Raw genomic sequence first — 13,693 nt, 5'->3', positions numbered from 1 at the left:
CAATGTACTTCTTCTCTTTCCTCTCATCCTCTCATTGACACATTGTCTTCTGACTTCCATCCCCTCTCTCCAGGATGCACTCGCCTCCTTCGACTTCCTGAACCAGAGAAACAGCCTTGCATTGAAACCAGATCTGGACTTGGTGGTAGAAACGGAGGTGCAACATCCAGACCTGGAGCTCACGGCCTTCCAGAAAGATGCTGAGATAAGGTACACCTCCACTGTCAGGTGGCTTTGAAAACTATTCATGCTCTAGCTAGGACAGGCTGATAAAGGATGTATGGGCCATTTTTTGGTAGTTTTGATTGTCAAAACCAGTGTAATTTATACTTTTTTTTTCAAAGAAGTAGAAAATGCAATTTTGGTAGAAATGTTGTGTAAATGTTAAAGAGCCAAAGCCGAACTGAAATGCTAACAGTGAGCACGCTGGCCAGATAACGTCAAGTAACCAAAAATATGAGCACAATGAGCTAAAAAAGCTAGCATGCTAATAGTGCTATGTTAACAAAAGCATGCTTACTTTTAGCATTAGTGAAATACCAAACTATTAATGCCTGCTAAAATAGCTAAAAAAAATCTAGCATACTAATGTTAGCATGTCAAAATGCTAACTGTAACATGCGTCAAGTACCAAGATATATTAGTGAAGTGAATTATATTTATATAGCGCTTTTTATCTAGAGGTTCAAAGCGCTTAACATAGTGAAACCCATTATCTCCATCTTTAAGCTACATTTAAACCAGTGTGGGTGGCACTAGGAGCAAGGAGGGTAAAGTGTCTTGCCCAAGACACACCGGCACTGACTAGGATGGCAGAAGCTGAAAATCGAACCCGGAACCCTCAAGTTGCTGGCTCTGCCGCTCTACCAACTGAGCCATGCTTCCCCCGTGCAATATTACTCTGAATGTGTACCTGAAAAAATTGTTTATAATGCTAGCCTGCGGTTACCATGCATCAAGTACCAAAATATGATTGAGGTATACCTACAAAATAGCTTTTAAAAAAAAGCTAGCATACTAACTTTAGCACTCTAACAGGTATCATTTGTCAAATATTAGAATATTTGACGCTAAGGTGTATACCTGCAAAATTTGCCAAAAAAGCTAGTATGCTAATATTTGAACGCTAATAGCTGTGCCACGGGCCACTGAATATTAACTGCGAGCCGCAAATGGTCCCTGACTGACCTTTGGACACCCTTGGTCTAGGACTTGAGATCCATCCATCCTTTTTCTACCGCTAGTCCCCTTTGGGGTCGCGGGGGGTGCTGGAACCTATGCATCTGCTTAGGGCTGGGCAATATATCGAACATACTCGATATATCGCGGGTTTGTCTCTGTGCGATATAGAAAATTACTATATCGTGATATTCGAGTATACGTTCTCGCGCAATTGCTTTTAGCTGCAGGCATTACACTACAGGCTCTTCTCACTTTCTTGTCTCTCCTCACAGAGACATAAAACAAGCGCGCCTTTTTACATACGTCACATACTGTCGCGCGTGCAACGTCATACGCCCTCGCCGAGCAGAGAGGTAGCGGCATGGGTAACGTTAGCTGTGATGCTAGCGGTGCTGTGCGAGTGGTAATACGAGAGAGAGAAGGTGCGAATCTGGTAACAAATGAAGGAAGAAGAATTAATTCCCAGGAAAAACAGCAGGGGGTCCATTGTCTGGCGGTGGTTTGGCTTCAAGCAGAAGATGTTGAACAGACATCAGTAATATGTCAAGTATGCGGCAAAAGCGTTGCTACAAAAAGTAGCATTACTGCTAATTTGTTGCATAATTTGAAAAGTCACCCGCTAGAGAATGAAGAGCGCTTGAAACTCCGCATGTCAACGTCTCCGGCCAGTGCCACACCAACAAAATGCCGAAGCAACCGTTTCCACATCAACACCGTATGAAACAAATAGTCAACAACAGAAGGAGATAACGTCCGCAGTACCCTACCACATAGCAAAAAACATACACTATTTGATTTCCTATTATGTAGCTCATTTTTATTTGACAGTTATTGAAATATCTCTTGTTACATCATGCACAAAAGTGCACTTTATTTGTTTTAAAACATTGTAGTGGCGCTCTGTACAAAAAGTGCACTTTAATTTAGTGTATTGATATGTCATCTTAGTGACATCATGCACAAAAGTGCACTAATAGCTTGTTTTAAAATGTCTCTGACAATCCTGCACTTTCTGTATTGGAAATGACATGAATGTTTGTGCCACTGCTTAATAACTGTTTAATAAATACAGTTTTGGTCAATTGACTTAGTTGTGATTTCCCTCTCTGCATGAAAGTTTAAAATGAGCATATATTAATGTAGTATGAACAAGAATGTTTTAATGTAGACACATAAAATCATCATAGTGGTGTGATTATATGCATCAAGTGTTCATTCAAGGCTAAGGCAAAATATCGAGATATACAGTATATCGTGTATTGGGACATGGCCTAAAAATATCGAGATATTAATAAAAGGCCATATCGCCCAGCCCTACATCTGCTAATAAAGACCTTGTTGTAGAAACAGCACCCCCTGATGGTCCCTTCCCAAGTGTTTTTTACGTGACTTGAGAGGAACGATGACAAACTACCAGTTTATGTTGGAAATGTTTTATTTTCAGGGAAGAAGAGCAGTTTCATTTCAGTATGAAAGACTTCAAATGTAATGCGGTCCTTGGGAGAGGCCATTTTGGAAAGGTGGGTTTCTTGAGATGTCTGAGAGGAACAATGGCTGTAGTTGGTGTTTGTCTGAGGCCGTTGTGTGTCGCAGGTGTTGTTGGCCGAGTATAAAAGCACAGGAGAGATGTTTGCCATCAAGGCTCTGAAGAAAGGTGACATTGTTGCTCGTGATGAGGTGGACAGGTAATTATTGAAGCTAACAAAACCATGTGGAGTATACAAAGTTCTTCACAAGATCTGCTGATTGTCTTCTACCAGCCTGATGTGCGAGAAGAGGATCTTTGAAACCGTCAACAGCGTGCGCCACCCCTTCTTGGTCAACCTGTTTGCTTGCTTCCAGACGCAGGAGCATGTGTGTTTTGTCATGGAGTACGCCGCTGGAGGCGACTTGATGATGCACATCCACGCCGATGTCTTCTCCGAACCCCGAGCCGTGTGAGTGTCCACCATAGAAGTGTCGCACCCAAGCGTTCGAGCGGATTTATGAAGCGACCCTTTGTGTTCTTTCAGGTTTTACGCTGCCTGTGTGGTGTTGGGATTACAATACCTGCACGACCACAAGATCGTGTACAGGTGAGGCCTTTGGAGGACATTTGCTTGATAAAGGTGTTCACAAGAAAGATCTCTTCTGTTGTTTGCAGAGACTTGAAGCTGGACAATCTGCTGCTGGACACGGAGGGTTACGTGAAAATTGCTGACTTTGGCCTTTGTAAAGAAGGTGATGGATACTTGCTTTAAAGAACACCATGCATTACTTAAGTCAGGGGTTCTTCACCTTTTTCACCTCGGGGCCCAACTTTTCCACTACAGAGGTTCCCCGCTCACGTATAACACTGAATCTTACTCTTGACTTTAATCGCATTCAATAATTATATCCAACCTACTTACAATTTACAACCTTAAAAACTACTATGAAACCCTGTTTTAATCACAAAGATTATTTTATTATTTAACACATAGACCTTAGGCTAGTGGTTCTTAACCTGGGTTCGATCAAATCCTAAGGGTTGGGCGAGTCGGCCTCAGGGGTTCGGCGGAGCCTCTGCCGCGGAGGTCAGGACACACCCGACTCATCGTGTAAATAAAAACTTCTCCCTATCGGCGTATTATGGATATCCCCAAACAATGTTCCCTCTTATTTTCCATATGCGTGGACCTACTTAGTGGTTATAGTGTCCGCCCTGAGATCGGTAGGTTGTGAGTTCAAACCCTTGCCGAGTCATACCAAAGACTTTAAAAATGAGACCCATTACCTCCCTGCTTGGCACTCAGCATCAAGGGTTGGAATTGGGGGTTAAATCACCAAAAATGATTCCCGGGCGCTGCACCGCTGCTGCCCATTGCTCCCCTCACCTCCCAGGGGGTGAACAAGGGGATGGGTCAAATGCAGAGGACAAATTTCACCACACCTAGTGTGTGACAATCATTGGTACTTTAACTTAGATGTGCACACTGTGGCCACACCAGCAGCACACCTGTCCCAAGCCTGACTAAATACCAAGTTAATGACCCCAAAAGGGACAAGCGGTAGGAAATGGATGGATGGATGTTTTATTTTTATAATCAAATGACAGCAGTCATTTCCATGGGATTATTTTAAAAAATAAGTGTTTTGGCCACTTACAATGACAATAACAAAAAATATTGTTTTTCTTGAGCTGTGTACTAGTGAAGGGAATTATATTTATATAGCGCTTTTCTCTAGTGACTCAAAGCGCTTTTACATAGTGAAACTCAATATCTAAGTTACATTTAAGCCAGTGTGGGTGTCACCGGGAGCAGGTGGGTAAAGTGTCTTGCCCAAGGACACAACGGCAGTGACTACGATGGCAGAAGCGGGGATCGAACCTGGAACCCTCAAGTTGCTGGCACGGCCACTCTACCAACCGAGCTATACCGCCCCACAAGTAGTATTGTATGTCTGGGTGGGGGTACTGCTTTGGAAATAATTTGTACCTCTTTCCGATAACGCATTTAGTTCCCACTAAAACATTCACATGTTGCACAATGAGATGTAAACATGGGATCATGTGTACATTCCTGTAACTTTTTGTTTATAAAATATATCTTTATTAGTATTTCTTTAATATAATAACATCATTTCATGATTCATATTTATAAATTAAGATTAAATTAAAATATATATATATTTATTTTTTTCACTAAAGAAGGGTTAGGTGAATGCGCATATGAAACTGGTGGAGTTCAGTACCTCCAACAAGGTTAAGAACCACTGCCTTAGGCTTAGGCCAGCCTGATTAGAAAATTATGTTCTAACCAAATATACTGCATAAAGGACTGAGGAAAAATAAATGTACATACAATTATGTTGTGCCAAAATAACTCAACTAAATTAATAATGAATATGTTTCATAACTTCTGTCAATGAATGAAAATTCAGTTTCACTACTTGTTTGGAGAGTCATTACTGCCACAAGTGGTGGAAACGTATATTACAACTGAGCCCATACAGACCACAGCTGAGAAACAGATAGTTCATTTACATTATATCACAGCAACTTTCCTGACTTTTATGCTTTATTTGTTGTTTTTTGTGTTGATCTGTTGCTTTTAGCACTATCGTCATGTCGCAATAGTGCATGTTGATGACACATTCTTGTGTGTCCTGAAAGTTTGACAGCAACAAGAGAACAAACCCCTCAACCCCTTGTAGCGTCCTCACCTCCACAGTGCAAAGCCACTTCAGCAATCCTCGCCTCTGTGCCAGCAAATGAAATACTTTTCTTAACACTAGAGGGCAAGGAATAGCTAAACATGCTACATACCAAGTAGGATATGCTAATCGTTAACTGCAAGCTAGAGCGCTTGATTGTAAACAAAGGTGGGCGATACAAATATCGAGAGTAGCAATACAAAGTATAGTATCAGTACCGTATATCCCGGACTATACAGCGCACCGCTATATAAGCTCCACTCATTCATTTTAGGAGAAAAAAATATCTTTCCATAAATTATCAGCAATATACGAGTAAAATTAGTTAATTACACATAATTATTTTATAAATGTTTATTTACATACCTTAATTGTTTCCAAACGCTGTCTGTAACACGGCAGTAAAACTGCTGATCAAACAAAACAGAAGTCATCGTCATGGACCCGCTAGCTGTCCAATCAGCTAAATAGACTCAATAACTCCACGGTGACGTTTTGGTGAATTTACTGAGGAGTTTGTGAAAGTGAAACGATACAAAAAGAATGCCGTTGTAAGGTACTAATATGTAAGGAATTAAACATTAGTATGACGAGAAACCTTTTGCTTTCAGGAATGGGTTTCAGGGACAGAACCAGCACTTTCTGCGGAACGCCAGAGTTTTTGGCGCCTGAGGTCTTGACTGAAACGTCGTACACTCGTGCTGTGGACTGGTGGGGGCTTGGCGTGCTCATCTTTGAGATGCTGGTGGGGGAGGTGAGTGTATGTTTGTAGCTAACCACACACACACACGCATAAACCAGGCATGTGATTTTTCCGTCCATAGTCGGAAATCCGTCTTTTTATCTTTGTAAAAATATAAAAAAATATTTTCAGTTTTTCTTCGTTTTTTTCCGACCTAAAATGTTTGTTAAAATCTTGATCGTCTCTTTGCCATACCTGCCAACAATTACAGTTTTCCTGTAATGAGGACGGTTTTTGATAATCCAGTGGTAAAAACTGCAGTTTTCATTTAAAAATTATTAACTTAAAAATCGAAGATAGTGAAGCAACTCCACGGGCAGGGGACAAAACATACGGGGAACATCAACAATGATTGGTTGGTTTATGTATAAGAACATCCATGATTGGTTGGTTGGTTTACTATGATGAGTCACAATTGGGTAAGATTAGGGCAAAACATTAGGGACAGGCCAATCAGATGCAAGATAGGGCGGGTCATCGAACCAGGAAGGGAAATCACAACAGACATCCCAAATGACAAAGAGAGAGTCGGAGAAGAGCAGAGGGAATTTTCAAGCGGGTGATTTATATATTTCAAAAAACTAGTGGAAGATGGCAGAGGGATTCTTTTCCTTATATTTTTCTTTTAACGATGCTGGACTCTAGAAAGAGGTTCCACAGCCTCCGTAGCAGAACCTCCAAGTTCTGTAACAGCTTCTTCCCTCAGGCTGTAAGACTTTTGAACACATTAAAATAATCCCCTCAATTCCCCCTAAAAATGGATTAACTCGCTGGAATATAAAGACAATATAACATACATCCATAAACGTGGATGCATATGCAAAAGTGCAATATATTTATCTGTATAGTAATCTATTTATTTATATCTGCACCTTTATTGCTCTTTTATCCTGCACTACCATGAGCTAATGCAACAAAATTTCGTTGTTATCTGTACTGCAAAGTTCAAATTTGAATGACAATAAAAGGAAGTCCAAGTCTAAGACGACGTCCAGGAAACCCACAATGCGTCTACTTGGCCACATTTGGACAAATGTATGCGTCTGGATAATACAATGGCCAAATCATTAATTTTAGTTGTTTACCATGTAAGCCCAAATCTAAACTGCTCTATACATGGAAGACGTGGAACACACATTTAAGAACACATGATTGTGGCAGACATGTGATGACTTTTGCTACAGTATAGCCTGTCTAAATGCTACATTTCATTTTTATTGGTGTTTTAAAACAAGACAGTAGCTGACATTTTATTCATTATTTCTACTGTTTATATTTTGACATTGACTAGTTTAATAATTTTGAAACATAAACAACATGACTGCAAGATATTTGTTATTTCATGCTGTAAATCACCATTGGCTATTCAGATAAAGGAAGTTAGCTAATAGAATAAACATTGTTTGTACTCTTTATGATTTTTGCATTTTTAGACTTAGACTTAGACTTAGACAAACTTGAAAGGGAAATTGTTCCACACAGTAGCTCAGTTACAATGATGGAAAGTGTAAGGATGGAAAGCACATTGCAGGTATAAATAGACTAAATATAGCGATATAAAATATAACATATATACGTAATATATACATAATATATGTACAGTATATTATATATACTGATATATTATATTATGTCTATGTCATATATACAATATATAACAATTACCATGTACAATATTACAGTATATGTGACAGCAGTAGCATAGAATAGAGAGTAAATCGAATTTGGAGCAGTTAGAAGAGACATAAATTGGCTATAAAATTTATTTTCAGTCTTTTTCATCAAGTTCACATCCCATGCCTGGTAAACACATACGCCTCTCTTTCTTTCAGTCCCCCTTCCCCGGTGACGATGAAGAGGAGGTGTTTGACAGCATCGTCAACGATGAAGTCCGCTACCCAAAATTTGTCTCCACTGAAGCTATCTCCATCATGAGGAGGGTATGTCGTTAGCCTATATCAATCTACATTTAAGCATCCTTCTACATTTTAGCATCCTTCTATCTCCATCATGAGCAGGGTGTGTCGTTAGCTTACATTGATCTACATTTTAGCATCCTTCTATCTCCATCATTAGGAGGGTATGTCGTTAGCCTACATTGATGTACATTTGAGCATCCTTCTACATTTTAACATCCTTCTATTTCCATCATGAGGATAGTATGTCGTTAGCCTACATCGATATACATTTTAGCATCCTTCTATTTCCATCATGAGGAGGGTGTGTCGTTAACCTACATTGATATATATTTTAGCATCCTTCTATCTCCATCATGAGGAGGGTGTCTTTACCCTACAATGAACTACATTTTAGCATCCTTCTATCTACATCATGAGGAGGGTATGTCGTTAGCCTACATTGATCTACATTTTAGCATCCTTCTAAATTTTAGCAGCCTTCTATCTCCATCATGAGGAAGGTATGTCGTTAGCTTACATCGATCTACATTTTAGCATCCTTCTATCTCCATCATGAGGAGGGTGTGTCGTTACCCTACATTGATCTACATTTTAGCATCCTTCTACATTTTAGCATCCTTCTATCTCCATCATGAGGAGGGTATGTCGTTAGCCTACATTGATCTACATTTTAGCATCCTTCTAAATTTTAGCAGCCTTCTATCTCCATCATGAGGAAGGTATGTCGTTAGCTTACATCGATCTACATTTTAGCATCCTTCTATCTCCATCATGAGGAAGGTATGTCGTTAGCTTACATCGATCTACATTTTAGCATCCTTCTATCTCCATCATGAGGAGGGTATGTCGTTAGCCTACATTGATCTACATTTTAGCATCCTTCTAAATTTTAGCAGCCTTCTATCTCCATCATGAGGAAGGTATGTCGTTAGCTTACATCGATCTACATTTTAGCAGCCTTCTATCTCCATCATGAGGAAGGTATGTCGTTAGCTTACATCAATCTACATTTTAGCATCCTTCTATCTCCATCATGAGGAGGGTGTGTCGTTAACCTACATTGATATATATTTTAGCATCCTTCTATCTCCATCATGAGGAGGGTGTCTTTACCCTACAATGAACTACATTTTAGCATCCTTCTATCTCCATCATGAGGAAGGTATGTCGTTAGCTTACATCGATCTACATTTTAGCATCCTTCTATCTCCATCATGAGGAGGGTATGTCGTTAGCCTACATTGATCTACATTTTAGCATCCTTCTAAATTTTAGCAGCCTTCTATCTCCATCATGAGGAAGGTATGTCGTTAGCTTACATCGATCTACATTTTAGCAGCCTTCTATCTCCATCATGAGGAAGGTATGTCGTTAGCTTACATCGATCTACATTTTAGCATCCTTCTATCTCCATCAGGAGGAGGGTGTGTCGTTAACCTACATTGATATATATTTTAGCATCCTTCTATCTCCATCATGAGGAGGGTGTCTTTACCCTACAATGAACTACATTTTAGCATCCTTCTATCTCCATCATGAGGAGGGTATGTCGTTAGCCTACATTGATCTACATTTTAGCATCCTTCTAAATTTTAGCAGCCTTCTATCTCCATCATGAGGAAGGTATGTCGTTAGCTTACATCGATCTACATTTTAGCATCCTTCTATCTCCATCATGAGGAGGGTGTGTCGTTACCCTACATTGATCTACATTTTAGCATCCTTCTATCTCCATCATGAGGTGGGTATGTCGTTGGACTACGCGATATACATTTTAGAATTCTTCTTTCTCCATCATGAGGAGGGTATGTCATTAGCCTACATTGATCTACATTTTAGCATCCTTCTACATTTGAGCAACTTTCTATCTCCATCATGAGGAGGGTATGTCGTTAGCCTACGTTGATCTACATTTTAGCATCCTTCATGTACAAAAATGAATTCAATTAAGTGCTCCTTAATTGTGTCTGTAATTAAAGCTTGCCTTCTGATAGTGAATTGATTACACTTGAGAACAGGATTGTTAGCCTTTATAAATAGTTGATTTATATAGGCTAGTAAGGTAAAGTTTTGTACCTGACAAGTTTCGGCTACCTTGCTTCTGCAGCCTTCCTGAGGAAGGCTGCAGAAGCAAGGTAGCCGAAACTTGTCAGGTACAAAACTTTACCTTACTAGCCTATATAAATCAACTATTTATAAATACACATTAGTAGGCTAAATGAACCTCTTTAACAGATTGTTAGCCCCCATGAAATGTTCATTCTTGTAAAAGTATCTTCCAAATACTGTTAAAGAAAGCCAATAATGTTTCTACACAGTTCTTCCAAACATAGAGCTTTTATTTTGTTGCTTCCATAATTTAATTTTGCACAAACAAAGTTATTTAGCCAAAAGCAAAGACTACGAGGGTCAAATGATTTGCTGCCATGATGCTAATAGGCAATGGTGTGTTCTTCTTGCTGGATGACAGCCTGCCATCTTCTCTCACATTTCCTGAGCAATCCCAGCCCAATATTCTTTGGCAAACCTCTCGAGTCTTCTGCCATGGACCTTGGTCTTCAATTCCTCCCCAAAGATTCTCCATGGGATTCAAGTCGCCGCTTTGTTTAGGCCAGGGGTGTCAAACGTATGGCCCGTGGGCCGAATCAGCCCAGCAAACAGGTTTGATCCGGCTCGCAGGATGAGTTTGCTAATTATAAAAATGAGCTGTTTTTTAACGAAAAAAACTGTTCTTCGTAAATGTGTCCACTGGATGTCGCAATAGCAAGTCCAGTGTAACCCACATCACACGACACTGTTTAATGATGACGTGTCAGTTGACTTTAGACGCCCTCTGGATTGGCTGCCGCTACTCCAATCAGCGCAGGTGCAAACAATCAGCTGCTCCTGTTGTGTCTGGCAGCAGATGGCGACAGGCTGAGGCTGTAGCGACGCACAACAAGCGCTTTTCATGTTGTTCTTGAAAGTTTTGGGTCCTAAGTGGTTGTCAAAGTGTCCCGACTTGTTGGAATCTATCGTCAACCATCTTATTTTCAGGTGAGAGGCATTATTTATGATTTAGCACGGAAGCGGCAGACCACTCGATGATGTAAACATAGGCACACAGGAAGTGATCATGTCGCTGCTATAAATAGTTTGTCTTTATAATAACAATATTCAAGTATTCTTGGCACTTTTTGAATGGTTATTTATTGGGTTTTATGGGCAGAATAGTGGAGCTCCCATTGGCTCCGCTGTAAGCTGACTTTTATTTACGTTTATTTAATATTTACAATGTATTAAAAAAATAACATCCATTGTCATGTCTTTCATAATGGTTGTGAAGGATAGGCAACATTCCAAAAAAAGGGTAGTTCCCCTTTAAGGGACCTCATTATTTCGGCTCTGCTCATTTCTAGTTATTGTGAAACAACTTTGTTCCTGTGTGTAAATAAAAATATTGGACGCATCCAAAGTGAAAGTAGGATGCTGTAAAATAATTTGTGTTGAAAAAGCATTTCTCTCTTGAACAGCACTTGTTCAGTAGTTGTTCAAAGACGACATTTTCATGGGTTGCTAATAATTCTGTCCTCACGTGCATGAAGGCAACCGTAGATTCCTAATGAAGCCTTAGCTTGACGCTCCTCTACTTTCTCCTGCTCCCGCTCGCTGCGGCAACAACAAACAAAACTCCAGACGCTCCTATTCGTTTTGTATCGTTTACTTGTCAACTTAATCCTTCAAAAACGTAAAACAATAATGATGTGGGAACAAATGAATGGCAAAATAAAGCGAGTTTGTTACAGTAAAAAAGAGTTAGAAAAAGTAAGAGTAAGGTCAAAAAACTGTGTGGCTCGATTCCACCATACCTGACTGCCATTACCCATAATACCTTGTGTCCAAACCATATTACCACACAGATCCTCCCGCCATATATGCAATTAAACAGTTACGTCATCAAATTATTTAGACAAATGTAATAATTACAAATAAATAGAGATGTCCGATAATGGCTTTTTTGCCGATATCCGATATTCCGATACTGTCCAAATCTTGAATACCGATTCCGATATCAACCGATACCGACATATATACAGTTGTGGAATTAACACATTATTATGCCTACTGTATTTTTTGGAGTATAAGTCGCACCGGCCGAAAATGTATAATAAAGAAGGAAAAAAACACATAAGTCGCACCGGAGTATAAATCGCATTTTTGGGGGAAATTTATTTGATAAAACCCAACACCAAGAATAGACATTTGAAAGGCAATTTAAAATAAATAAAGAATAGTGAACAACAGGCTGAATAAGTGTACGTTATATGAGGCATAAATAACCAACTGAGAACGTGCCTGGTATGTTAACGTAACATATTTTGGTAAGAGTCATTCAAATAACTATAACATATAGAACATGCTATACGTTTACCAAACAATCTGTCACTCCTAATCGCTAAATCCCATGAAATCTTATACGTCTAGTCTCTTACGTGAATGAGCTAAATAATATTATTTGATATTTTACGGTAATGTTTTAATAATTTCACACATAAGTCGCTCCTGAGTATAAGTCGCACTCCTGACCAAACTATGAAAAAAACTGCGACTTATAGTCCGAAAAATACGGTAATTTTGTTGTGATGCCCCGCTGGATGCATTAAACAATGTAACAAGGTTTTCCAAAATAAATCAACTGAAGTTATGGAAAAAAATGCCAACATGGCACTGCCATATTTATTATTGAAGTCACGAAGTGCATTATTTTTTTTAACATGCCTCAAAACAGCAGCTTGGAATTTGGGACATGCTCTCCCTGAGAGAGCATGAAGAGGTTGAGGTGGGCGGGGTTGAGGTGGGGGGATAGGAGGTAGCGGGGGTTTATATTGTAGCGTTCCGGAAGAGTTAGTGCTGCAAGGAGTTCTGGGTATTTGTTCTGTTGTGTTTATGTTGTGTTACAGTGCGGATGTTCTCCCGAAATGTTTGTCATTCTTGTTTGGTGTGGGTTCACAGTGTGGCGCATATTTGTAACAGTGTTAAAGTTGTTTATACGGTCACCCTCAAGTGTGACCTGTATGGCTGTTGACCAAGTGTGAATTGCATTCACTTGTGTGTGTGAAAAGCCGTAGATATTATGTGATTGGGCCGGCACGCAAAGGCAGTGCCTCTAAGGTTTATTGGCGCTCTGTACTTCTCCCTACGTCCGTGTACCACTCCGTACAGCAGCATTTTAAAAAGTTATACATTTTACTTTTTGATACCGGTAATTTCCGATATTACCTTTTAAAGCAATTATCGGCCGATAATATCGGCAGCCCGATATTATCAGACATCTCTACAAATAAAGTGTACCTTAAAATTATTCTAAGCATGCAAATAAAGTAAATAGTCCCATTTTGGCTGAATAAACATAAAGCACCTTCCATAAAATGTAAATTAACTTAAACAGCTTTTAGGCTCCTATAGCTACATTGTTGCATCATCTTTTGACACTAACTCCATTCAAACATAACCTCTGAAGATTAGATGATGACATTGCAGTTTCGTGTCCAAGTACACTTAAGCCTTGTGCACACTTCAAGGGACTGTCTGCAACATTTACACAGACGCCTATAGGGCGCTAACCTTCCACTGTATTTTAAACCTTATGTCCCGCCCTCTTACGGCTCCTCCTTTGTAATGATGTCATTATGTA

General features: G+C 39.6%; 1 protein-coding gene across 3 annotated transcripts in view; it reads left to right on the top strand.

Moving 5' to 3' along the window:
- pkn2a (protein kinase N2a) overlaps nt 1-13,693 on the top strand; it is a 102,741-nt gene that overhangs the window by 81,364 nt on the left and 7,684 nt on the right. For all 3 annotated transcript variants that reach the window (XM_062022297.1, XM_062022296.1, XM_062022298.1), the window contains 8 exons: nt 74-210; nt 2,627-2,702; nt 2,776-2,867; nt 2,943-3,119; nt 3,195-3,257; nt 3,326-3,402; nt 5,970-6,112; nt 7,933-8,040. In XM_062022297.1, coding sequence (XP_061878281.1) covers nt 74-210; nt 2,627-2,702; nt 2,776-2,867; nt 2,943-3,119; nt 3,195-3,257; nt 3,326-3,402; nt 5,970-6,112; nt 7,933-8,040 — 873 coding nt within the window. The remainder of the gene's footprint in view (nt 1-73; nt 211-2,626; nt 2,703-2,775; nt 2,868-2,942; nt 3,120-3,194; nt 3,258-3,325; nt 3,403-5,969; nt 6,113-7,932; nt 8,041-13,693) is intronic.

This window comes from Entelurus aequoreus, linkage group LG16 (assembly GCF_033978785.1).
Source record: "Entelurus aequoreus isolate RoL-2023_Sb linkage group LG16, RoL_Eaeq_v1.1, whole genome shotgun sequence".
In the NCBI taxonomy this organism is placed as follows: domain Eukaryota; kingdom Metazoa; phylum Chordata; class Actinopteri; order Syngnathiformes; family Syngnathidae; genus Entelurus; species Entelurus aequoreus.
The sequence above is the reverse complement of the archived record's forward strand: the minus strand, read 5'-3'. Positions and strand labels throughout refer to the sequence as shown.